Below are 27,456 nucleotides of genomic sequence, written 5' to 3'. Positions count from 1 at the left end.
TATACAGTTAAACGCATTCTTGTGTGTTAGCCAAATATACAAGTCCCTACTTTATTTTAATAAGTCTAAATGAATACATTAGTTTACAATATTAATATGATAAAATACCAGGTTATCACCGTAAATAAGGAGTGGTGGCTTAGTGTACTTCAAAACCTGATCCCCCCCACCTCCCTCCCCCCAAAACCAACCCCCCCAAACCCCCAGTCCAAGTGAAGCAGCATTCCTTTTTGTTTCAACAACATAGACTACGTTTAAAACATCATGAGGAAGGTCCAAAACATGGATTACAAAAGGTCCAGAAACGACATAATTGCTTTCAAGGGCAGCCATTTCTGTAATGTTCAAAAATAGACTCCCCTCTCAGAGATGTCAAGAAAATGTGCCCTGATCAGCTGGTGCGCCTCTGTCTGTGCGCCTTGTCCCCTCCAAACCCACAGGGCCCCCTTTTTCAGCCTTGAGATATATATATATATATATATATATATATAATACATACACACATATATATATATAAATATATATATGTATGTGTATATATATATATATATAATACATATATGTATATATATGCAGTTCTGCTGTTGCATGGGCTCATCCGCAGGTTCACATAGAAAAAGTGGAAAGTCACAGTACTGTATGTGGTCCTACCACGTTCTGCCGTAGAGGAGGTTTGAGCTGACCATGTTACTGGTGTAATCTACAGCAGATGTGTCTATCTGGCCCATGTTGAGCTGGCTGTGCAGTGAGGGGGGGCTGGGCGACATCTCCTCCAGCTCCAGTGCGTTCACCTGCTGCTGGCTCTGGTGCTGGCTGAGGCTGGCGGTCGGGGACGCGAGCACAACTCCGGCTCCGTTCTGTTGTTGGCTCTGCTGCTGGCTCTGTTGTACCTGTTGCTGGTTCGGCGTCGGCGTGTTGGAGCCGTTCTGGCACGGTTTACCGTCCTTCACCAGAACTGGCACGGCTACGCGCCTCGGGGACTGCGCCTGCTGTTGGCACAGGTTACCGTCCTGTTGCTGCTGCTGCTGCATCTGCTGCGCTGCCTTGTCCTTGGCCTGTCGCTTCATCTTGTACCGGTGGTTCTGAAACCAGATCTTCACCTGGGTCGGCGTCAGGTGGATCATGCTGGCCAGGTGCTCCCTCTCCGGGGCGGACAGGTATTTCTGCTGCTTAAACCTCCTCTCCAGCTCGTAGACCTGAGCCTGCGAGAACAGGACGCGCCGTTTCCTCCTGGGCGCAGCGTGGAGAACTGGCATGGATTTGGAGGCGTCCGCCATTCCTGAGAGACTCCCCATGCCGGTCATGTTCATACCTGTGGAAGGTCCCATGAATCTAGAAACTTAAAAATATACATACATATACGTGCGTTCAATAAACAGAAGAGGAGAACACTGTTTCGCCTGAAGTACTTTTTATTGATTATTTACTATTATATACGATAACTATTGAAGCTGGAAATCATTGTCTTAAAAAACACATCTGATGATAAAAATGATAATAATAATAAAAATAATAATACAATTACAAATAATAATACAATTACAAATAATAATAATAATAATAATAATAATAATGATAATAATGATGATAATAATAGATATCCAGAGCTTGCTTTTAAATATTTGCTCATGCCAAAGATTTAAAAAAGTCGAGCCAGACTTGAAAGAATGATCTCCTTTTCAGTTTAAGAAATAATCATTTTAAATCAAAGATGTATTAAAATAATTTGCATTCACTTTTTATCCCCAAATATGAATTAAATATTATTACAAAGCGATACACATTTGTGCGCATTTCTCTCTCACTGCTGTGATGTGAATTAATTTTCTTTTATATCGGATGAAATAAAAAAGAGAAAAATGTGCATAAATGGAGTAAAGAACTTACTTGTGGAGTATCTGGGATCAGGGTTGGCGCTGTACCACCCTGTTGCTGCTGCACTATTCCGCATGCTTTCCTGGTACGACGGGAGGTCTCCCATGTTGCCAATGCTTCCATTGCAGTATCCCCCCATTGCGCTGTGGGAGAACTGGGAGACGGTGTGCGGCATGTGGTAAGTGGTGGCCACGGTGGCGTTGTGGCCCATGGAGTGCTGTTGCATGCCGGTCTGAGACACCTGAGGCTGTCGGTAGGCTCCCAGTGGAGAGGTTAGGTTCCCTGCGCCGTCCATGCCACTGAACTTCTTGTAGGTCTCCTCGATTGGACTCAAAATATCTGTCACTGAAAAAGGCGTAGTGTGCTTTGGGCTCAACGACATGATTCAGAAAGCAGGTAGATTTTTGTGTTTGAGCAGATCAACCGTGTTGTTGTATCGGCTCTCTCCTTGGTGGATGTCTACGTAAGAGAGTGCTTGTAGAGCGCCTGAGATCCTATTGATCGCCTTGGAGAAGGAGGCGAGCCCAGGGCGCTCTTAGCCCGGGTTTATTGGAGCCAGGAGCCAGGTTTACGACAAACACAGGGGGCGGAGCAAACCTCCTAAACCAGCAAACAATAGTCATTGACATTTTAGGGAAATAATTCATGAAAACGCACTTTGCTGTATATTAACTTCTATATACATGAATAAAACGATATGATTCTGTCCTTTCTGACAACTATAACCAGGTGAGAATAAACCCATTATGCTCTGCACATCAGCTGATCTGACCACATATGACTATTTTGCGTCAGTAGGGAATTCCACTCTTTCTAGAAACTTTGAGAGCACTTTGAACAGACATAAGGGCCACCGAGTATCATCAAAGAGGCACAATGAAGTTGTATGACCGGCTCATTTATGCTTCTTAAGCATCATTTTGCCCCAACAGAAAAGGGGGACAAGTCCAAATAAGCTCAAAATGACAAAATGCTGAAAGGGAGCGGCGATAGAGATCCGACCTGTGAGTATATCACCACCTCACATCCATGATCAGGGGAGGGATTTATACATTATATTTGCACTTTTACTGACACCGAATTCTTATTTCAGGAGAAATCACACATTTATAAAATTCTCAGAAAATAAATTTTATTCTTCTATCGACTTAATGCAATTTGGAGACAATATTGTAAGCCTCAAAACCCTCAAGTCTCATGCACTAATGACACTCTGCAGTCTTGACCTGACATTGTAATCTCTGAGCAAACTGACTGGCGCCAGGGGAAGAATCAGAGGACGAGGAGACACAACAAGGGGGGTCAAAAGAGAAAAGAGCTTCTACAAATTGCAATAATGAACACCAGTTAATGCAGCTTCCCATTATAGCCTATATAACATCCTTTATGGATCCATGACGCATTATTGAGCCTATATAGATCATAACCATCCCAATAATTGCAAGGGGTTATTGCTTATAATCATGATGATATTTGTATGATTTCCATCACCTTGCAGCAGCAGTAGCAGCAGCAGCAGCAGGAGCAGGTGTTCTGTATTGAGCTTATTTTCCACACGTGAAAATGTGTTCCTTTATTGGAGGAAGGAAACACTCGTCTCCATGAAGCCACTAATGTAATTTAGCATGGCATGGCAGCAAGTAGCTACCTACCCCTAATTGAGCAATTGAAGACGTGACATGGTCAGCCATCAATTATATAGCGACATATCAAGAACACCAATCTCCGGTTAACTTGATACCCTGCTTGTAATAAATCATTGTTCTTATGCATATTTCCAAATTTCTTCCCCCCTCCATCAGATGCCTGGATTCCGCAGCGGATTTAATGTGAAGTGCTTGGACTTTATTGTTGTTGAGGTAAAGCAAACAATGCGTGCGTAATCCAAAGTCAGCTGGAGTTGTCAGGAAAGACACCGAAGTGGAAAAAACATCCTAAATCTAAACATGTGTTTGACAAGAGATGGAACAGGTGGAAGCCAAATGCGCTTAGTTGAAAAAAAGCGTATCTATACTAAAGAAAATCAATCTTTTAGTGAAGTAAAGTAATATTTCATACCTGCAAATATCCCTGTGCGCCTTTTCCACTCTTGTAGCAGCGGCAGCATGGTGTCTTTTCAGGGTGAAAAGAAAAGGTAGGCCTCGGCCCAGACCTCTAACATTATGTAAATGAGGCAAACCTCTCAACCTTGTGGATTACTGAGTCAGAGAGCAGGACCCTGGTCCACAGACCCTCCACATTAGGATCCCATAAAAATCTGGAGCTGGTTGGCTGCATGCACCGCTTATGAGAGTGTATTGTCCACATTAATATAGTTGTCAATCTAAGTTAACTTTTTTCTTTTTCTTTTTGGTACATCCAGTGAATGTGATGTGGCCAAGCCAGCAGCAGCGGGATTCACGGACACGCCAAGGAGCTGTGGAGAAGGCCCAGCAAAGGTTTGTTAATAAATCTCATTCAAATTGCCAAACCTTTTTGCAGCTTTGTATGATATTGGATAAAGCTGTGTGTGTGTGTGTGTGTGTGTGTGTGTGTGTGTGTGTGTGTGTGTTACAGGGTGTGTGATAACATCCAGACAAATATATTTATTTGAATCACTCTGACCCTCGCCGTCCCAAGGAGAATATATGAGACCTTTGTGGCTGTATAGCGAAGAAAAATACATTTTATTCCCAGAATTACGCACGGGACGGTGTGTTACTTTTCGCTGCTTACACGCTTTCAAAATCCTGCTGTTTGCAGACCACTTTATTGTCAAACTTTATTGATAATTTGACTCAGAAAAATATGTACTTCATGATAAATTTAAAATACTAAATTGTTAATACAATGATTAAAGTCTGTATTAAAAGAATGACAGCCAAGTTTGCCATTATGCTATAACGAGCCAAGCATTGCTCGCCACCAATGCACCTGTGTGCATTAATAAGACTTAAAAATAAACAGTGAGGACATCCTATAGGGATATTTACCCACCTTTCCAATATATGATGTGTAAGCGTTTATCGGGACATTTAAGTGTTGCTAACCAGGACCAAATAATAACCCATTTATGTAGTTTACATCATATAGACACGCTTTTTCCGATATCATCACCCCCCTCAGTTCAGCTCAGCACAGCAGATGGACCAAAGCGCCTGGTCACTGAAGTGCTTTTCTCCATCTCGTCGTTGCTGGTTCAATACCCTGAGAGATGTGGAGAGATGGCTGAAGGGCCGGGGTCCTGACCTGCAACCTCAGCCACACACCGGCGAGCACAAAGTGCAGAAAACATGGGGATTTATTTCGTCCTGCAGGCCTTAAAGCTCCAACTTTTAACTTGTTCTCTATAATGCGATTTAAATAAACACCATCCATGTTTCCGGTTTTCTCTTCACGTCTCTCTTCGTGCAGATTGAATCTTATGTGGCATCTGGACAATAGAAAGGGAATATTGCCACGGTAAAGATGAGATGATAAATGCCGGTGCACTGCTATTATGAAACCAAAATCAATGGTTACATTTTTCAACAAGGTTCAATTTTGTGTGCGTAATTTACGCACGACCTTGGCACATAGTTTCCCTTTGTCCTGGGCCACACAGTACACTTATTATGAGATTTCTAGGATTAGTTTTACAAATCAATACATCAGCTAAAGAAAATGGTGCATCTTGGGTATGATTTTTAAGAAAGAGAAAAGCTTACAAAGTGGTTTGGTCGTGCACTAAGCTGCCTTCTTTAGGACTCCATTTTATTTCTAAATTTCAGAAAAAACATATTACAAATAATTCGAAGCTTTATTGAGGCTTCCATGTGCCGCATTATAAATTATTTGATGTCTGCCAACAGCTAAAGTGAAGGACAATAGTCTAAGTATTATTTTTAGCAAATAGTAAACGATTTGCAAGCGATATGAATTGATGTTGATGGAAAAAATGTCCGTGAAAGAATTTTTTCGGTGCGTTTTTAAGCACGAAATATAATAAACATATTTACAGCTCCGTGAACCCCATTTTGAATACTTCCACTAAATCTTGAATACCACACATTTATTTTCTCCCTCTCTCCAAACTAAATGTTTAAACCACATCTGCAGTGTGGCCGGCCCAGTGGCTGAATTGCTGTGGAAATTTGTGGAGAAAAAGTCCACACCTGCAAGTCAGTGTAGTACCATTTAGATCAAATACTTTCTCTCCTCTTAAATCTCCGAGCAGTGTGAGAGTAAAAAGCGGGCAGGTGCATATCTTTCAGCTGCACTACTTGAAACGGTGCGGTTCCTCAGCTAAGTAGGTTAAAGGTCCTCCCAAGTGGAGAAAGTATGTGACAGGCCTCTTGAAGACCGTATTCTTCTGCAGGAGTTTGCATTCATTCACAATTAATGTCGCTTGATGGACGAAATGATGCTAATAGGGCGCTAAAAAACAGAATATGGGCTTTTATGGGATGCTGACCATAATCTGACAGCTGGGGGAAATGGTGAAGGATTCAAATTTGAAACAGGATTAGATTGTAAGAAGTTTCTTTAAGTTTCACTCTATAATATGCAGCACTTCATTTAGTTGATTAAAGTTATAATCAGACACTGGGAGCTGCTCTGGCTGCTGGGGGAAGCCTCTAACTGGCCTGTAAAATGGTTGTTGTTTTTTCAGAGGAAACTACTTTAGATTTACTATATAAAAGGAGGATGTTTAATTACTGTGAAACGGTGTTAAATTCATTTCTCTGTCCCTTGAAAGAAGCAATGTCCCTTGAACTTTCAAGCCACTAACCCAAGGCTATGCAACACTAAAGACACACTGACACAGCATGATGGGTTTGAAAACCTTTTTTTTTGTTGTTGCTCTTTTTGAAAGACATAAAACCACTAAAAATATATATTTTTTAGGCTAATATATTACTATATTACTATAACTTTTTGCTTTGAGATTGCTGGAAGAATGAACGCTCAAATATGATTAAATTTAATATTTTTCACAATTTCAAACAGGAAGTGTGTGCAGCAGCCATTTGCATTGATGAAACCAAACTAATCAGCTATGCAAACACATTTCTGTAAAAAATCAAAAATCATTTGTATTATGGGGTACAGCCATTATACTTATGAAGTGTTGTGTTTATCATAATTGTAGCTTTAATCTTAAATTGAAACATACAAAGACATATAAATCACAACTCCTTCCTGTAGTTTTGTTTAAGATATGCACTCACAGTTTCTTTGATACACATACATATGCTATGTTGTATCAATAGATTAATTAATAACTAAATACACATACATAAATATAATTCTGTACCATGTCACCTTGCTTGAGATTTGTAGGGGGGAAAAAAGCCACAATCCGGGGATCTGAAACAGATTTAGCCTCCTGAATTTTGAGGTACTCAGGGTTCTGTGAGTGCCGCTGTCCTCTGCATTGTTTTGAGTGGCAACATTTTACCATAGCTGCTCTCTTTGTAACAACAATTAAAACACACACACACACACACACACACACAGCAACAGCAACAGATCAATGCAGATTACCAAGGTTCCAAGGGTACCTGGTTGGTCCACTTCTGTGCTGCATTAATTGTGGCAGCATGAGGGCAGGTAAACAAAGCTGTTAGAGAGTATGGTTGTGACTCAACCACGGCTCACTCTCACCCGGTTACTCATGTGGCAAAATGTCTCTGCCAATCTTTTTTTCTGCGTCTGGTTGCCCTTGGCAGCCATTTGTTGTGATAAGATGAGGCCTGTTTGATGACATGTCCTGAAATTTAGATACAAAAAAATTTGGTTCACTTCACTGCACAAAGCATTTGTGTTTAAGTGTTGGCATGATAGATTTAGGTATAAACTGTTATTTTTGAGAGCTCTCAATGACATTAGATATGTTTGATAGTTCTTGTGTGTGTCCAATAGTTTTTATTTATTAGTTACATTTACACAATACATGCAGTATGGAATTGTTTTTGTGCAGCATGAAATAGTTTATTAGAGCCTTTTCTTACTCATTTCAATCCAATATATTTTCCAAATAATGTGTATTTTCCAGCTAAGTTACAAGGCAAACTGGCCATTTTCTGCATGTATTTTCTTTTAAAGTTCTGTTGAATTATTTTGCCAGGAATTTTGCTGCCGCAGCAATAGTTCATTCAGTGCGTTCATTTTACACCATCATGTGTGCTAAAAGAAATAATAATAATAATAATCAAATGTGCTTTTACACCTGAAATGCATGCAAATAGCTGCAATCTTTATCAAGTGTTTCCTGATGTCCATTTATGCCAGGAATTCATTTATCCGGCTTGTTTTCATGCAACAGTCAAGAGATGCATCTTCTAATCAAAAGTTTCAAAGCACTCTGAGTGCTGTGTGTGGAGACGGAAACTTTTTAAATGGCTCCACAACTCAACAATGGAAATGTGAGCAGAAGCTGCATATCAATGCGGTATTTTTACCTGTCTGTTTATCCCCACTTTGGGATGCTTTTATCACGTAGGCCACCTGATAACCTACCATTATTTAGATGAATCCACATAAACACATCACAAAAACTACTTCAAATTCTGAATGTATTGATCCTGACGGGTACAAGCACGCACCACGTGCTGCAATTTGGAATAAAAACTCTAAGCCTGTTTTTACTGCACTGCGTTCAAAGATTTAAATTTTCATTTCTGCTCGTTTTCTTTCCAGAAAATGAACTGTGACCAAATCAGCTGCTGCATGCTGAAGTAGGGCGCCAGTTAGACCTCAGGGAATAAAAGATTATATGCAGAATTATAAATATACAATGGGATGATACCTTTGAAATATTTATATATATATATATATATATATATATATATATATATATATATATATATATATATATATATATATATGTATACATATATATATATAAAGTAATGATATAGTGTAAATCAGTTTAACATCAAATTACTAATTTGTGCACATAATTTATATTTCACTGTTTATTGTAATACCAGTAATTCACCTGAATATTCTTTATGATTGGATATTTATTTGTGTTCTTAATTTATTATTATCTTAATTTATTATTATCTTAATTTCTATCTATCTATCTATCTATCTATCTATCTATCTATCTATCTATCTATCTATCTATCTATCTATCTATCTATCTATCTATCTATCTATCTATCTATCTATCTATCTATTTTATCTTGTACAGTATGAATTTAAATTTGTCTCAGTCAAAAACAACATAAAAACATTTTCTTATGAACAATTTAATAATAATAACATTTAAATATTAGGGGTTGTCTAATGTGTCTTATTTCTGCAATATTTTTTATAATAAAATAATTGCTGTTTTTACCTCTTGTTATTATTAGCATTTTTATTAGCATAACTGTGGTCATGATCATCTAACACTTATAAAAAACAACAACCAAACAAACAAGAACAGAAAACAAAAAAACAAAACAATAATTGTGTATGATTGCATATTTTATTTGGAATATCATTTTCTCAGTCTTAGATCTTCTCATTTTTAACTAAGATTATACTTAAAGCACAAAAACTGGGATATTATGGAAGAGAGACATTTTGTTTTTAATGTCTTGCTCAAGGCCACATTTTGGTTTTCCATGTTGAAAAAAATCAAACTTTCAGTCAAAGAGCTGCTGCTCCAATCACCAAGAACAAGAAGTTGGTTAGAGCTTCACTTTGCAGTCTGTAGTAATTTTAAAAGGGACATATTATAATTAAAACTTTGGACATTTACCCTCAAGGCAAAGTTGGAAAATACTGCATTATATAAGTTGTTAATGCTAAATAAGCTCAAGTAGTAATCCTGTGTAAAAAGTCAAAATGTAAAAAATGATATATAGCCTATTCAAATTAACATCCAAACCTACCAGATGTTAACTAATTCATATCTTTTATGACCTGAATAATTCTTTTAATATTTCTTCAGTGGCCATCAGAGGAACTACAGCAGGAAGGTCAAAGTCAGTCTACTGATAATAACCGCAGCAAAATGTGCATTTTGTTTTTCTTAATAAACTGTAATGGAGAACGTGAGCATCAGAGTGGAATACACAGAGACTTCTTTATTACAGCAGCAGCAGAGCTGGTGTCTGGCAGATTATATTTAATTTATTAATGTAGTGTGCGAAAACATCACTCAAAAAGACAAGTATTAAATTGAATTATGGTGGCTTGAATGTCATTAATACACAAATATGTTGTTGCTGTTAGGTGTGTTTGAATATCTATAAAAGTGCTTTATAAATTAAATGTATTTTTCTTCTTCTTCTTCTTCTTCTTCTTATTATTATTATTATTATTATTATTATTATTATTATTATTATTATTATCATCATTAAATATGAACCAATATGAATTACCATCAGTGACATAAATCAGAATCCAGGTATTGCTCTGAATCAAGATACTTTTTTAGTTTGCAATCATGTGCATCTCTTTCTTTTTATTCATAGTTTAAAAAAATATATATTATAGCAAGTATGCAATTATATCAATGCATAAGTGAGAAGGCTTTTTTAAATTTCTGTAACATTATATGCTTATATATAAATTAATATATATTTTAAGTGGCACATAAACACAACATACTATTATCCTCATAGCACTGGTTTAAGAGGAGAATAACACCTGATGTAAATCAATCTGGTGTAAATTATAGCTGTATTTTGATAGGAAAGATACTCAGAAAAGCAAGTAAATAATATAATTTCATTTTAAAAAGCCTACGATTACTGTTGATGTTTATGTTCAGTAAATTGTTTAAATGTGCGGCTAAATTTTTTGCTGCATCTTGACTGATCGTCTCTTCACTTCCTACTTATCGAACATCATGTAGAAATGATAATTTTACCTCTTAAGGCCGGCATTTTTCCATGTCATCATAACATCATAAAATATTATAAAATGCAAGAATTATCATGCAGTCATTTCTGTTTTGGCATTGTAACATAAACTATTTTAATTCTATTCAGCTGTGACAAATCTAAAATTAGTGAGGGTTGAGATTAATATATTCATATATTTTATAATTTCCTATTTTATTACTTATCATTTATCATTCCACTGTTCTTCTTTAGAGCAAGGGATCTTGGGAATTGAAGGAAGTGGGTTTGAAATGTTAATGTTTGTTCCCCAAAACACAACATTCCTAATATGTCTTGTTACACACACAGGCCGACATGTTTTATTATTTTCCTTCAGTGTTTAAATCTCTTTGTCTCCAGCTTGTGTGACTTTGTGCTGCAGTACAGTAATAACAAGTCTGCCTGAGGCTAATGGCTCTCCTGTTTGTTGGTTTTGTCTCGTTGTGTTTCAGTGGTTCTTTCTCTCTGGAAGGATGTCAGCTCTCTGTGCCTGGCCATCCCTGAGGACGCTTGATGTCATCTTGTCTACCTGATCATTACACTACCTGCTCTCCTCTACAATGCTGCCCTCTCGCTGCTCCGCCACTTGAAATGCTTGGCTGGCCTCTTCTCTGAAACCATCATGAAATTGTGTGCTAAAACGCTGCAGACTGTTCCTCCTCTCTCCTCCCTCCAGCCATGTGTGCAGGAGCCAGAAACAGATTCCTCCACTCGGACGACTGCTGCTCAGTCGAAGGGAAAACACACAAAACGCCTTTCAGCTGCCTGCCACCGCTCAGCTCTCTCTGCTTTTACTGCATTTCCTCATGTTTCCAATCTATGCCATCTTACAGCAATATCCATCATCATTTATGGACACAAACCAAGTTATTTAAAAAATGAGTTCCTTTTATTAACAAGTCATAATCATGGGCTAATTATGAAATTTTATCTACTCCTGGGCACAGACATGCAAAAGGCCCCAGCACGTCTCCTGCATAGGAGCAAGACAGCATGTATGGTTGTTTACCCTCTTTTTGTTGTTGTTTTGTATCTCTTTGTTGTCATAACGCATCTCTCTGTAGTTTTGTGTCTCTTTTTTGTTAATTTGTGTCTCTTCATAGTTGTTTTATGTCACCTTTAATTTGTTTTTTTTCTGTAGGTATTTTTTGGGGTGTTTGTTTGGCCACTTTTTGCAGTCGTTTGGCATCTTGTCACTTTGTAATTGTTAGCCTTTTTGTGATATTTTTGGTTGTTTTTCCCCTTTTGCTGTTGTTTTGCATATCTTTGTAATTGTTCTGTGTCTCTTTGTACTTATAGTTAGTCACTTTCTGATCATTTTGGTTTAAGTTTGTTATTTGCCTGTATTTGTAGCATTTTGCATCCCTTTGTGGTCATTTTTTTGTCTTTCCTAGCTGTTTTGTGTCCATTTGTGATCGTTTTGGTTTTTGTGTAGTTTTTTATTTATCTTTTTTTTTTGCCTTTTTTGTAGACATTTTGCATCCCTTTGTACTTGTTTTGTGTCTCATTGTGTTAACTTTGTAGCTATTTTCCCCTTTTTTGTTGTTGTTTTGCATTTCTTTGTTATTGGTCTGTGCCTCTTTGTACTTATTTTGTGTCTCTTTGTGGTCATGTTTTGTATCTTTGTAGTTGTTTTGTTCTTGTATTTTTTTTTCTTCCCTTTTTTGCATCTCTATTATCTGTCTGTGCCTCTTTGAAGTTGTTTGGGTCTCTTCGTGGTCATGTTAAAACATCACTTTGTAAACGTTTTGGTCTTTTTGTAGTTATTTTGTTTTTGGTTGTGTTGCCCCCTTTGTATTTGTTTTGTGTCATTTTGTAATTGTTGGCCTTTTTAGAATTTCTTTGTTGTGGTTGTTTTTCCTCTTTGTTGTTTTGCATCTCTTTGCAAATGTATTTATTTTGTGTCTCTTTGTGGTCATGTTTCGTCTCTTCATACTTATTTTGTGTCTCTTTGTTGTTGTGTTGTGTCACTTTGTAATCGTTTTGGTCCTTTTGTAGTAATTTTTGTTTGCCTTTTGCCCCTATGTGTAGGCATTTTGCATCCCTTTGTAGTAGTTCTGTGCCTCTTTGTATGTATTTTGTGTCTCTTTGTGGTCATGTTTTGTCTCTTTGTAGTTGTTTTGCATCCCTTTGTAATTTATCTTTTTGAAGTTTTTTGTACTGTTGGCCTTTTTGTAGTAGTTTTGTTTGTTTTGTTTTGCCCCTTTTGTAGTTGTTTTATGTCCCTTTTAATTGTTTTGTAGCTGTTTTGTTTGTGGTAGTTTGGCCCCTTTTGTATTTGGTCTGTGCCTCTTTGAAGTTGTTTTAGGTCTCTTTGTGGTCTCTGTCGTTATTTTTTGTTTGTAGTTGTTTTGCCCATTCCAATTGCCACTGTGTGTCTCTTTGTAGTTGTTTTCTGTTTCTTTGTGCTCATTTTTAGTCTCCTCCTGGTTGATATGTGTCTCCCTGAGCCACATTTGGTAGGTGAAGGATAGGGGGGACCCTGACACTTTGGGCCCCTGAGCATGTGCCCGAAAGTCCCATTCAATAATCCATCTGTTGTTAAAGGAGAAGCACAGGTTGAAGTCCATGTTGCTGCTCCAGTTCTGCATCCTGATATTGTGCATGCTAGCCCACTGTCACACCATCATATTAACATTATAGGTAACACCGGCGGTTTCCTCCTATGACAAGTTTAAATGTGTGCTGTGAAATGTATGATGCAGATTGCAGTGTACAATGTCAACACTTGAAAAGTCGCTGCTAAAATGCCCAAAGAATGCTGATAATGTTCTCTGTTGTGTTACAGGGTGTCTCAAAGCTAACCAAACAAAATATTTATCTATCATCTTTCATGAAAATACTTAAGGAGAAATATTTTCCTGAACTTTAACAAACACAGTGAGTGAGTGACTGCATTCATCTCATTAAGTGCCTCTTTAATGCAGTTCAAACTCTGTGGAGCTGTGTAAATAATACAGATAATAAAGGAGGACAACAACAAATGTAGAAATGATGTACTCTGCATATCCAAAGATTCACATAAACTTCAGAATTATTTTTTTTTACATAAGGAAGGCTAGGGGTTTTGTCCTCTATCTTCACTAAAACCGTGCAAAGAGCGGATCTCTTGCTGAGCCGTATGAAAGAGAACAAACAAAAATTATTGTTCAAATGGGTGCCTGACTATTGTTTTAGGACATACTTGAAAAATGATGATGCCCTTGTAAGTCCTCACAAGATGCTTATTAACATTATTGTGTGTTTATAAGCTTATATAAGTGTTAATAACGGCATTACAAACACCCATGACCCACCCATTATGTCTTTGCCATGCCTTTATTAATCTTATTTTGTTTGCTTATTGATATTAAAATATACTTTATTGCTCATCTATTATAAGTTAACTATAAGTTAACTATGCTTTTTGCAACTACCGGATCTAAAGCGAGAACAATGCCTTATTACTTGTTAATTAATGGTTATTAAGGACCTTATTATAAAGCGTTACCGGCGCTTTTGTTTACACAAGCCTTTGTGTAATTGTCTATTTTTATTTGTATTTGTATGTATGTTCATGCTTATTTTACCCTCTAAAGCACTTATCTGCTGTTGAACGGTGCAATATAAATAAACAAACTTACTTGCTTGTACAATATAGCAATTGCTGTAACTCAGTAATGTTTTATAAATTATTGTGAGTAAACTTGACTCTGGAATTTTACTATTTTACATAATACACTATATCAAAAGTATCAGTTGCTTGCATCGTCTTTTGCTATTTGGATGAGCTATGTTTACATGCACTTCTGCCTTCATAATCTCTCAGACAATGCAGGAACTCTTCTTCTAAAATTCATTGGAGGTATATGCACTGACATCCTGATTCATTTCAACATTTTAATTTATTTAACTGAACATGGCTGCAGTGTGTCAGCAGAAGTCCAGCTCACAGCCGTACAGTGGAGGAGGAACACACACACACAGACACACACACACACAAGAGCACCTCAGTGGCATTTGCAGAGGCGGAGGACACCTTTAAGTATTTCTTTCCCAAGTGTTTCCAGCTCATCTGGGGAACTGAACCGTTCACAGTTGTGCTTCAGTTAGAGTTAGCTGATTTGGCTCCAATACTTCAAAATAAAAGTCCTAAAATAATTGAGCTTTTAAAATAAAATGTGAGTTGTATTTGAAAGTAGGGATTCATTTATTACATTCACAAGACACAAATACATTTAATCCAACTGCATGTTTTCGATTAATTTCCTGAAATTACTGACTTAACATGCCTTGACACTCCTATATTCATCCTAATGTCACATGTTTACACATTTCTAGTATTAAACTTGATTTTTTTTTTTTACAATGATGAACTTCAGGTAACTGAAATATATAAATAGCTGAGGTATGAACCAGCATACTGTTGGGTTTAATGCACATGACTCAGCACCATAAAATCCAATCCTTAATTACTGAAGTTACATGTGTGAAGGTAGTAACACCACAGTTTAAAATTACTTCATATATTACATATGGTATATATTTTTTAGACTTACTTAAGTTTCCCAGGTAAAGACGTTCATTCAGAATTTAATTCCACAGTGTTTAAAGCTGTAGTGATCCTTTCACCTTTAGGCTTATACTGCATAATATTCAGCTGAGTGGCTGTTTTGTATGTTACATCTTACTCTGCAGTAAGAAACTTTTAATATCTGTTGTCTGATAAATAAAGTGGAATGAAGTGTGCAGCATTTTGCTCTGAAATGTAGAGGGGTAAAAGCAAGTCTCATGTAATTACTTGTGTAAATATATAGTTTATTATACAGTATATAAATATATTTTATGATTTTATATAAATGCACCTCTATTATTTGTGTTACATGATGTTAAATTTGTTGTATTTTAGAATTATTATTTTTTTAATGTGTTCTTCCTCATTTCGAATGTGTCATATAGCTCTGATTTACACTCTGAACTAAATCATAAAAAAATCATAAAATATTATAAAATTGCAATGGTGGCATTCATTTTATTGAACAAGTCTGGTCATTTTGTACATTTTAATACAACAAACTTTGTGCTGTACAGATAAATTAAAAATTAATTTAAAAACATAATAAATACATTTTAAATATACAAGATGGGGAAAACACAGGGCACAGAAATACATGAAGTTAAATAGAATATAAACAATCATTATGTTTGTGAAAGTAAATACAAGGTCGCTCATGAAGTCGGAATTAAAACATTTTTTTTAACCTCTTTTCATGAAATGATTATGACAGTGTGAATTATTCTGAACAGACAAGGGTATATCTTGTCAAAACTGTATAAATCAATCTCTTCCAAACATATCACAATGAAAATGAAGTCACAATTAACAGAGGATTGTGTCTAAAAACTAAATTATTCCAACTTTATGGGTGACCGTGTATGTAGAGCATATAAAAATGGCAACAACAGTGGCAGAAGAAGACATAGGGAACAAAGGAAAATACTCAACTATATATGGAGTTTTAACTGGGGCAGGGGACACAAGATATGAGGGGCCCAGGGGGTCAATGGGGGGCCTTGATCAGCTGATCAGACAGAGAAAAACTGTGCTTTCATCCCTTATAGTAGCAGTGTCAAAGCATACGACAGGGAGAAATGATGTGAAGCTGTTTACTGCATCTCCTTCGTGTGGACAAAAACATCGTCAGCGGATTGTATCGGAGACTATGGATACAATATGTGAAGGTTATTGCTTCCATCTTATGCACCACAAGGAGCATAAAAGCTGAATATGGTACATGGTACAATAAAGTCATACTGAAATAGTCCACACAAAAAAGAGATTTTATTTATTTATTTTCCATTGAGTGAAGGAACACATTATAAATTCACCAACAGGGTACAAGTGCACAAACACATGATAGGCACAACTTGCTACACATATTTTACATCCTCTTTAAACAGGAAGTTAATTAGGCAACTTGAATTGGTAAAACGCATTGCTGCCACATTGTTGCTCTTTGATCATCACGCTTGCTGATTGAAGCATGTCTGAAACAGATGATGGCTGGGTTTTTTTTATGTTTTTTATGAGGCTCAAAGCCCCAGGATCCATTTGCAGTGCTGGCATCTCAAGCACCTCATGTTCATCCTCTGAAGAAGGTGAGACAATCCATTAAGTGAAAGGCATAAACACTCAACTCTGGGAACCTGATTGTTGGCGCAGTCCCCCATCCAGCCCATCTGACTGCAGCGGACTGTGGGTTTTATACAAGACAACTCAAGTCCTAAGATGGAACATTGAGAAAGAGAAGACAAAGGGAAATAAGACCATATGGCAATTTGCATATCATAACATCAGCAGCACAACTTTTAATATAGAAGAGATGGAGCACTTTGACACCAGTTGGCTCGAGATATTAATTATCATGCATTGTTGCTTTAAATGTATCTGCAAGAAAAACAATTTAAAGTAACCACATTATCTAAATTATTGTTAAAAATTACAATTTTAGAATTAAATTCCAGCACCTGACATGTTTGCCATATGTATTTTGGTCTTTGCAGCCAAAATTCACTTATTAATTAAAAAGGGAAATTAATTACATTAATGAAAATAACATGGAATAGCATTAATATATTTCTCATTTTGCACATAAATTGGGATTAAAAAAACAAGTTTGTTTGTTAGTTTTTTCTGCATAATGTTATTAAAATGTAGCAAGTTTTATGTCAAATCCATAACAATTTAAAAATACCACAGACGGCAAATTGAACAAAAGCAGCTGAATGAAAATGAAAATATCTCATAAATGCATAAATTGCTCCAGTTGGCAATAAGCACTGAGTCACTGCTGTTACAAACAGTTTCAGGAGCACCGCACAGGGTCTGTAATCATTATATATATTGTTATTATTATATTAATCTTGTACATGACTCAGTATGACTAACACAGCTTGTGAGTCAGCCTGCTTTGGTCACAATGAGCCAGTGTGAGAAACACAATGTAGCAACTTTAAACTGAATCTGCCTTTTTCTTATTGAAAGTTTATTTTAAGAAGCTTAAAACATCCTTTTAAATTTATATTAGATTTAAAAAAAAATGTTTGAACACATTTTTGTTCCAAAAATCCAATATTAAGATCCTAACAGATTGATAGGCAGCAACTCTATTAGAATAACGCAGAGAAACTAACTTTTCAAAATGTAAAACAATCAAGAACTGACATGCGATATAAAGGCAGAAAACTAATAAATGCTCGCTATATTTCTTTGCACTTTTAATCACATTCAGGAGTGATGCATGAATGCTCATATATATGCATATATATATATTTCCCCCCCAGTAATGTAGCAGATTTTGCACAGCAGTGAGAGCAGGAGGACGCTGAATGAAACAGTCCTGCTTGAGACACATTTAGTTGTTAATAGCTCTCAACAGCTTTTTTTTTTTTTTTTTACACTCACTGTCACAATGCTTTGTCATAGACTCTCAGAGAAACACACGGGGTATCCACTGTTAAAATATATGACTTAACCTGGTGAGATCTTATACTATTGATACATACATTATATGAAAAATGTTAATTATGACCCTTATGTGCATTTTAAACCCACTCTGCAGAATAAAATGACCAGAATAAAAAGCCAGAATAATTTTCTGTAGTCCTTTATTTTCATTCACCATGATGTTATTTTTAACACGGCTGCAGTGGTGGAATACTAGCAGACAGGTGAAGAAAGGTACCTGGGAAGAAGAAAAAATAAACTCCTGTGTCTGAGCACTCTAGCAGATCAGATCATGACAGTCTCTGTGTGTACTCTGCAGACTCTGCTGTTTTCCTAATCTCAACATTCAGCAAAGTCAAGAAGCTTGACGCTCAATGCTTTCTCACAAAGATGACTCGGAGCTGGCTGCTGCTCATCACAGACCTGCTGCTAGCACAATTTAAGAAGTGCACTATCAGCTTCTCGTGTGTTTTGTCTCGTCCAAAGGAGCTGTAATGCTTATTTCCATGTGAGACTTTGTTAAAAATGTCAGTCCTGTCATGGCTTTATACCTGAGTTTCAGTCTGAACATGAAATGAGCTGAAAATCTTCTACTTACACTTGAAGTTTGTGAAGAGAAAAATGACCTTACATGGAGACAAGGACACTTAAAGCAAATGGATGCTATATTTTCCTCTCAGCTATGTTTTAATGCATGTGAACGTTAACCAGAGCTGATGAAGAAAAGGAGCTAAACACAAGTGTCACGACACCTCAGAGTATGCAGCGGGAGAGCAAATTGTAAAAGCAATTAAACAATATTTATGACAGGGTGTTTATTTGCTACATGCATGCAAATGATTTAAATGATACAAGTTATACAGATGTAGAATATGAGGGATATAATAATGCATGAGTGTAGAATTACCAGTAAATTCTTACAATTTAAATTCCAAAAGCTAAATTTTGCCTTCTTATTTACCTGTATTTTTCCCATTCTGTTCAATTCAAATTCAATTAAAAAAACTTTTAAAAATATGATCCCAATAGAGGGGCTTATTATAAGCAAATTGGGTGAGAAAGTATTCCATAAACTACATTTTAACTCTTTATTTGTCATCAAATAGACAGTTTTGTTGCAGGTATGTAATGTGTGTAGTTTTTCTCTATCAACACATATGACTATGCTTCCAAATTGGGTTCAATAAGAAAAATAATCCAATTTTTATTTGTGTTATAGACGTAGACAACATGACAGTAGTTGAAGACTTTCTCTCTTTCCTCAAGCTCTGTAGAAAGTGTCATCAAGCTGCAGCTCTTCTGTTTCTTGCTTGTTTAAAGATGAAAGTGGATACTTGTGTGTGTGTCAGTCAGCTCTCAGCTCACCGGCTTCTTCTCACGCAGACTGGATTCTGATGTGAACAATGCTCTGCAGACGCTCTGTCCCACTGAGTCAACTTGTGGATTTGCTGTGTGGCTTCACTCTGGTTCACACAGCGCCATAACAATTCCTCCTCTCTTGGATATTTTTTAATAAGATCATGAACTAAACAAAGGAAATTCTGCACCATATTTTGAATATTAGTATAAATTGCTTTCCTGTGCAGTTTTGTAGCACCTTGTTTAGTCTTTTTCCTCCAAAAAACTCTTGCAGATGAAACCTTTCCTCCCTCGCTCCTCTCCCATCATGTCCAGCATCCCTCCACCCCCTGCTGGTGCCTCTTTCTAACCCAATGAGGCCCCCTACAGGTGCAGACTCACTGATGCTGAACTGAGCAGGTGCATAAACATGGTAGCCTTTTTTCTTTCTTTCTTTTTTTGTTGTTGTCATTTGACCCATTTTGCAATGCTTTGCATACTCTTTCTATACGCATGAGGAGATGGTGGTGCACTTTACAGCCTGGAAAGTATACTCTGCATCACGTGAAGGACATGACAATAATAGCATCAAATGAGATTTGTTTTTTTAAAGAAAGCCACAAGACTCCACTGTTTGTTGCTTCAAGAGGATATTTGTTGTCATGTTTGTTGCGGAAGAAAAGGAATAAGAGTGATGCAGTTTTTCATATTGCTGAGGACATTTGACTCAGACTCCTCTTTGTTGTGAAGGACACTGATTGAGCTGAGACTTTCCTTGAAAAAAACCCTCACTTCAGCTCTATTGTTCACTTTCACTGAAGTGAATTAATCTGCGCCATATTTGTCCCCCTATCCTATTGCGCCACACCGTGGAAACACCCAGACTCGCTCTCTCTTTCTCCAGCACCTTCTTTCTTTCTCTCTCTGTCACTTTTTCCCCCAAGTTTTGATAGAACCAGTGCTAATTGCCTGTGTGTGGACTGTTTACGTTGAGTCTAGTTTGTTTTCGAGTGCGATATGATTATGCTCTTAAGATCCATAACAATGTCATAAACCGCAATCATGCACTTAAAAAGACAGTCAAGATTGCTGAAATGGGATGCCTAAAAAGAAGATGAAAATAAATAAATAATCACATAATTTGAGCAGTTTTGCTTGTAATTGTGTTGCCATAATTTGCACATGATAAAGTTGTGCAGGTAAACGCTGCATGACGCCAACCACAGACCTCTGCTTCCATCTTGTGGCAGCTTTGCGCATCTCTCCATCCTCTCCCTCCCTCTCTCTCCCTCTCTCTCCGCTTTAATATCGCCACTGTGGCGAATCTAATCTGGATCTCCTTTAAGGCAATAAAACCCAGATAGCTTCCTTTTAAATGAAAAGCACCGCTTATTACAGCTTTGAAATCCTCGTTTATTTGGCGATGTGCGTGATAGAAAAAAATGATTCATGTCGAAGGGTTCAAATGTGCAGGATGACGAAGATCCACGGTGTCCCGAGTGCACATTTCCTCAAGTATTGTATTCCAAAAGGTATATAATAGTGTTATCCACGCGGGTTGAACTGCGCCGCACGCAGAGGTGCTTGTTTTTAATGTCGCCTTGCTTTATCCCTTCAAGCAGCCAAAAAGCAATTTCCCATAAATCTGACCCTGTTGCTGTGCACGTGGAGGGGCTGCTGTAATTTTCTGGTGCGTTAATGACAAAACACGGGTGCGAAGCGAATTTTGTGCACCGTAAAAAGTTATATTACACAGCTGATGCTTTTATTTTGCTTCTGTTTGAGGGCAAACACGTCAGAGCGTGACCGGATGCGCAAATCAGATTTCTTTCTTTTTTTTTTGGATGACCAGAAAATGTGTTTAAATCTGCAATAAATTTGGGCACAAAGCATGCTTTAGTTTAGTGCTTGCAAATAATATGAAAACATTATAATAAAATACAGAAATTAAATACAATACAATAGGATATTTAGGAACACAGGAGGCATTTTTATAACTTAATTTCTAGTCTTTAAATCTTGGCGCTTAAGTCCACGAAACACCTGCCAGTTTTTTGTTCCAGAGGAAAAACATCTGCATCCGACAGCATCACTTCCACATCCTCGCATCCACAATAAAATCAGGATGCAGGTTTACCTCTTAGATTAATCAATCTTACTATTTGCATATTTCTGTAATTGCTACCAGCATGAAAAGCGTCTTAATTTTAGAGGAAAAATACTTGTGAAATCTTACATTTGGTTGCAGAATGTCCAGCTCAGTTTTACACCTAATGCGGAAATCCATTTAGCACACTTTAATGCCATGTTTCTATTTTAAAGCCAGGCCTACGCACAGCAGCGGGGCTCAAAGCAAATAAGGAAGAACTCTGTCTGCTATTAAAAATAGTTTTCGCGCTGTGACGAGCGACTTTTGAGGACAGACAATAATCAGCCTTTCACTGAGGAGAGAGAGGGGAGAGAGACATGAGAAGGCTGTTGTTGGCAAAGCTCTATCAAGGAAGAAGGACTCCCTGTTATCTGTGAATGGGGCTTCTTCTTTTTTAAACCAGAATAGATATAGCGCGAATTTTTAATTCGTTTTTCTTAGAGAGACAACAATGCTTTATTTGAAAGCTTGATACAATTTGGGGGTTTGTGTAGAGACCCTTTTCTCCTTGTCCGGGCCCAGCTGCCCATATGGGATACAACGTGTGCAGCAAAGATCACAATGGCACCAAGTGACAGGCAGGACAAAAAGCCCAAGGATACATCTCCCTGACTCTGAACAGCACCAACAAACTCTGTCTATCTACACTGTCTGCAGCCCCACTCACTGCTGCTGCTCGTTAACATGCACGCCTCTAACACCCAGTACAACCAGGCCTGGGCTTTTGTCTCTGTCTTGTCTTCTGTGTACTGTATTATGCAATGATGGAGTCACAAAAAGTGCCTCATCACAGAGGCCAAATCTGAGCCACACAAAGCTTTTTTTCCCCCAATTACTTTTAAATATCCCTACATTTTATTTTAAAATCACTTTATAATTCTATATTTCTCCTCACACTCTGGATCAATTATTGAAACGCTGTAAGCAACGCTGCGTATTTCTCCTTTATCCATTAAAAAGTGCTGATTTATTTATTTGACCCTACAAGCTCAACCAGTGGTGGAACACAAAACCTTTCTGTCCGGGGACAAATTGAGTCTGTGTCGCCCTCCCTTACAAAAGAAGCAGTAGCCCCCTTGAGACTCAATTCTGTAAATAATTAGCAAATCTGCCCTAATTTGGCTGTTTGTTCAGTGATGATAGGGGCGACTCTAACATCTGTTGTGGGATTTTTTTTGTGTGTCCCGGGACAAACATGATGCATAGATTTTTCGACTCATATTTACCCAAGATATTGACTTGGAGGGGGGTGTCTGATAATCCGCAGTGCGCTATACGCATCACTGGGGAGCCATTTGTGCTGGTTTGGGTCGCACCTTAAAGAAGATGGAGACTAATAGAGCAGAGTGTAGCTGAATATTGTTGTTAACACGTTATATGATGATGTGAAAAATAACTTTATTAGGCGGTTAAAGCCTCTTAAAGCCGTGCGTATTTTGGCTGGCCGTGGTTAAACAAAGACGACTGGTGACTCATTGATTACTCTGCTCTATTTGCAGTTTAGCGGCTAACAAGATAACAAAACATTTATTGCATTAAACGATTCTTTCCCCCCACTTTCCACCCAAGGCCGAGGCTGGCTGGGGATGCTGACAAAAAGGAGAGCTTTTGACTCAAAAGCTTCTTCTGTGGAGAAGCCCTCTTATATTAAGTGAGTGGATTTTAGTCCCATTTCACAAGTGACTTCAGGCTCTTTATTAGTGACGGTGGTCGGATTGAGGAAAAATATTCTCCGGATTAGATTTGCGTAAAAAAGAAAGGAGTGAAGTGCGCAGGAGATTTGTGCCATTCTGTGTCATAATAAAGTGTTTATCTCCTCGTCTTTCTTTGTCATGTTTAGCGATGTCTTTGCAGACAAAATTATATAAACCAAACCTCATTTCAGAAACACAGCATTTTATTTTAAAATCCTTATAAAAAAAATTGGGATATTTAGCCATCAGCGCGCGGCTACAGTTATTATTTACATATGTGATCTGGCGTTTTTATAAAAAAAAAATTAAAATAAAAAAAAAAGAATCACTCCCTCATTGTTTTTAAAATGTGTCAATATATATATAGAGGCCGATCTTCAGCTTTACGCACCCGAAAGCTCTCAAACATTTGCCACAAAATATTTACAGGAAATAAAAACAAAAGGAAAAATAGCTGCAAAGTTGCCAGTGTTTATTCATGGCCATAAATATTTTTTCGGTCCATAAAAGAAGCAAGAAATTAAAATTTCTATAATTATAAAGTGGTTCGTACGTGCTGATAATAACACGAAGGGACAAAAGAAAAAAAATAAAAGAGAGGAAAACATCTCTACAACCAACACACAACATACTTTACAAAAAATTTTCACAAGAAGAGCATTGACATTCTTAATAAAATCTATAAGGGAGAGGTTCGGACCCAGTTCTCTTAACGAAAACATGTAAACACGGCGCACACATGAGCCCCGAATAAAAATGGTAGTATATATATGAGTCAAGCTGCAAAAATGAAAAGTCTTTTGTTTTTTGTGTTTTATTTTTTTCTTTGCTTTGTGGTGAAACTCCCTATCGTGCCTCCAAGACAAGTCTCTATAATTTCTCTCACCAAGTCCACTGTTGCGTTTGCACCAAGTGATGTGCTGGGAACTGTGGCGTGGCCGCGGCGCTGTACTGCGCGTTATACTGCATGTGTTGGAGCGACTGGGCACTATAAGCCGAGAAGGGGATCCCGGCCTGAAAAGTGGCCGCCAAGTCCTGAGCTTTAAGAGTGTGACAAGGCTTTCCATCCCTGACTAAGACGGGCACGGCCACCCGCCTGGGAGAAGGGAGATGGGTCACTTCCATACCTTTCTCGGCCCGGGCTCTCTTCATCTTATACCGGTGGTTCTGGAACCAGATCTTCACTTGGGTCGGGGTGAGGCGGATCAGGCTGGCCAGGTGCTCCCTCTCCGGGGCGGACAGGTACCTCTGCTGCCTGAAGCGGCGCTCCAGCTCGTAGGTCTGCGCCTTGGAAAACAACACCCTCCTTTTCCGCTTCTTGCCGGAGTCGCTGCCGCCGCTGCTGGAAGTTTCCTTGTCGTTGTCCGGCGATTCGTCGTCCGCGGACGGCTCCGGGGACTTGGCCGAGTCCTGAGAGCTGGCGGATAGACCGTGCACTGCGGCAAGAAACGGGAGAAACACTGTCAAAATGTTATGTTGTAAAGTTCCAAGAGACATTTATCACAAGCACAATCCATAGATGCATCCATCAAAACTTTGCATTGGTAATTATGCTGCTGCGTAATGAGACAAATAACCTGTTAATGTTTGTGCAGGATTACGCACAACATTTAGAGCACATAAACGCGACTGATTTATGAAACAACGAGCCATTTTTGGGCTAATTTGAACTCTTTTGCGTAAAAATGGGAAAAAAATATTCTTGAGCCCAAATCTCCACAAGCAGAGCGAGTCAGTGAAGCATTAAAAGGTGCATTGTGTGGCTGTAAATCCCCACAGAATGCAGTCTTATATTTCACACCGTGCTTATACTCTGAATAACTTACATCCACCGTGTGTGGGTTTTTTTCCTCCACGGCGCTTTATCGATCAAATTCTTGCAATGCAAACAGCCTAAACACTGCATGCATTTTGTTGAGCTGTAAACGCCTCAAGACGAGCGCAGCAGTGCACGGTGCATAAAGATGAATGCTGCACGCCACCCAAGGGCATCGTTAGGGTGGGATAGGAGGCTGCATGCCATCAATTATGGCTTAATGTAACCGCATAGCTTGGAAATATCACACAAGTCATTATAAACAAGATCAAGAAGGATTCTTAGACTCTACTTACATGAATATTGAATACTGTCCGTAGTAGCAAGCCATCGTGTGTAAGGATTGTCACTACTGTCATAAAAGGGGTTCTTTAAAGGCAGATTTTGAACGTTTTCTAGAGGACTTTGCACCAAAACTCCAGTGGTTTTTGTCGTGGATGTTGTCTCCGATCCCTCCGTGTCTTCCTCCGCTCCGGTGATAGATCCTTCTTCGTCATTTGTGTCAGGAAGGTCCAAAATGTCCTTTACAGAAAAGCCCGTCTTTGTGTTGGTCAACGACATATTCTGGTGGGGGGGAAATATGCAGGGAAAAGTTGCTGCACCAGCTTTTCGGACAATCCGCTGTTTTTTTGGGAGAAAGAAGGAGAAGAGAGAAAAAAAAGAAGAAGCAGAGGCGATGTTTCAGGAAAAATAGGATGAGTAAGAGTCGCTCTACGCTGAAGTACAGTGAAAGCAGCCACTGTGGATAACCATTGCCTAAGCAAGGAGCAGTGGATTCAGTGTCTGTAAGTCCAGGAAGAATGCCAAAGTGGCTGAAGTGCTATATGTGGCTCATGGATACTGTGCTACTGCTGGGTGCTAGAGGGAAATAAGCCATTACCTTGTCCGATCAGTCCATATAAGGTTGGTCTCAACACATGAACCTGCAGTGAAAAAGCATTAAAACACGCGAAAGGTTGGCCACGTGTGGGCGGGTCTTAGGAGTCAAGTGGATGAAGACAGTGTTTGCAGATGTGAAATTGTGGGTTTTGGGGAGATCCGAGCCTCTACCATTGGTGCTTCAGAGCATGATGAGTGGTATAACGTGTCAATTAATTACAAAGACGGGGAGGGCCTTTTTTACACCCTATTTACATACAAAGAACCTCCAAGTAGCTTTATACTCACAATACTTAAAAAGCCCGTTTTAACAAATTGCTCCACTGAAGCCTTTTTACTTTTCTCACGAATATATCCACACATTTAAAAAAAAATACATTTTAGCTCATTTTTATATTTTAGCGATGGGAACCACGAGGAGGAGAGACTATTGTTCAAATATTCGGGATAATTTATGTAAACCTTTTGTGTCAATATTTTTGCCAGGGCTTAAGGACAAGAGGCTGTGTTGAAACTGAAGCAGGACTCTGTTTGTTTGAAAACGCTAAGCAAGTATTTAAGACAGTAGGCCTATCCAAATGTGGTGCTGATAACAAATAAAGCCATCAATAATAGTTATACCATTAATAATAGTAAAAATAATAATATATTTTTTATTAATAATAATAATAATAATAATGATAGTGGTGATAGTAAGCCATGTTTAATATAATTATAATAATAAAATAATATTACAAATAAAAATAAAATAATAAAAACAATAGGCCTAAATCAGCGTTTTCTTTCTTTATGCATACACATTTCTGCATACTTTATCATGCTATTAAAAATTCGATTTTTCTTTTGCATTTTTCCCTCAATAAATCTCCCCAGTTCCACGATGGCAGCGCATCCTAATATTTGTTTTCTACGTGTGTAGAGCCCCCTCTAAAGTGCTCCATCTTGCTTTTTTTCTGTGGAAATCCGAGTACCATTGTTGGTTACTTTATTTTCCTCCCCTTCAAGACTTTCCCTTTCGTTCTCCTCCCTCTGCCTCCTATCCAGTATGTGATGTGGGTGACAATGTTTCACGTTTTTTAAGCGAGTCCTCTGCGCATCCTGGGTGGTCGGACCCGGGCAAACACAAATACAAACCGATTGCTAAGCTGCAGACAATGGGGGAAATGTAGACAAATGTCCGGCTCCTGTTGGAAGCTTTTGTCCGGCCGCAGTTTTTGCATTTATTTCAGGGGGCGAAATAATAGATGATTGACGCCCCATGCACAATGCTTTCTAACTGTTTGGAATAAATCTGAGGTTGTTCCTAGTTGTCATGGCATTCAACTGCTTTCAATGGACTATCTCTTCATTCAATTCCTGGATCCTTCCACAATATT

The 27,456-nt window shown here is 38.0% G+C and overlaps 2 protein-coding genes across 6 annotated transcripts in view; both read right to left on the bottom strand.

Moving 5' to 3' along the window:
* Positions 1-567: 567 nt before the first annotated feature.
* Positions 568-2,424, bottom strand: nkx2.4a (NK2 homeobox 4a). Of its 3 annotated transcripts, XM_059353629.1 has the most exons (3): positions 1,888-2,424; positions 891-1,339; positions 568-809 (listed from the first exon to the last, which is right to left on the bottom strand). In XM_059353629.1, the coding sequence occupies exons 1-3, from the start codon at positions 2,255-2,257 to the stop codon at positions 648-650; spliced, it is 981 nt and encodes a 326-aa protein (XP_059209612.1). In that variant the 5' UTR covers positions 2,258-2,424; the 3' UTR covers positions 568-647. The 3 variants fall into 3 exon arrangements, with proteins under 3 accessions (XP_059209612.1, XP_059209610.1, XP_059209611.1); XM_059353627.1 differs by having other exon boundaries at positions 568-1,339; XM_059353628.1 differs by having other exon boundaries at positions 568-1,312.
* A 21,416-nt stretch (positions 2,425-23,840) lies between these two features.
* nkx2.2a (NK2 homeobox 2a) overlaps positions 23,841-27,456 on the bottom strand; it is an 85,783-nt gene continuing 82,167 nt past the window's right edge. For 2 of the 3 annotated variants that reach the window (XM_059354025.1, XM_059354026.1), the window contains one exon: positions 23,841-24,821. In XM_059354025.1, coding sequence (XP_059210008.1) covers positions 24,268-24,821 — 554 coding nt within the window. In that variant the 3' untranslated portion in view covers positions 23,841-24,267. Of the gene's footprint in view, positions 24,822-25,497; positions 25,823-27,456 lie in introns of all 3 variants that reach the window. The other variant, XM_059354024.1, reaches the window with a different exon arrangement.

This window comes from Centropristis striata, chromosome 16 (assembly GCF_030273125.1).
Source record: "Centropristis striata isolate RG_2023a ecotype Rhode Island chromosome 16, C.striata_1.0, whole genome shotgun sequence".
Lineage (NCBI taxonomy): Eukaryota > Metazoa > Chordata > Actinopteri > Perciformes > Serranidae > Centropristis > Centropristis striata.
The sequence above is the reverse complement of the archived record's forward strand: the minus strand, read 5'-3'. Positions and strand labels throughout refer to the sequence as shown.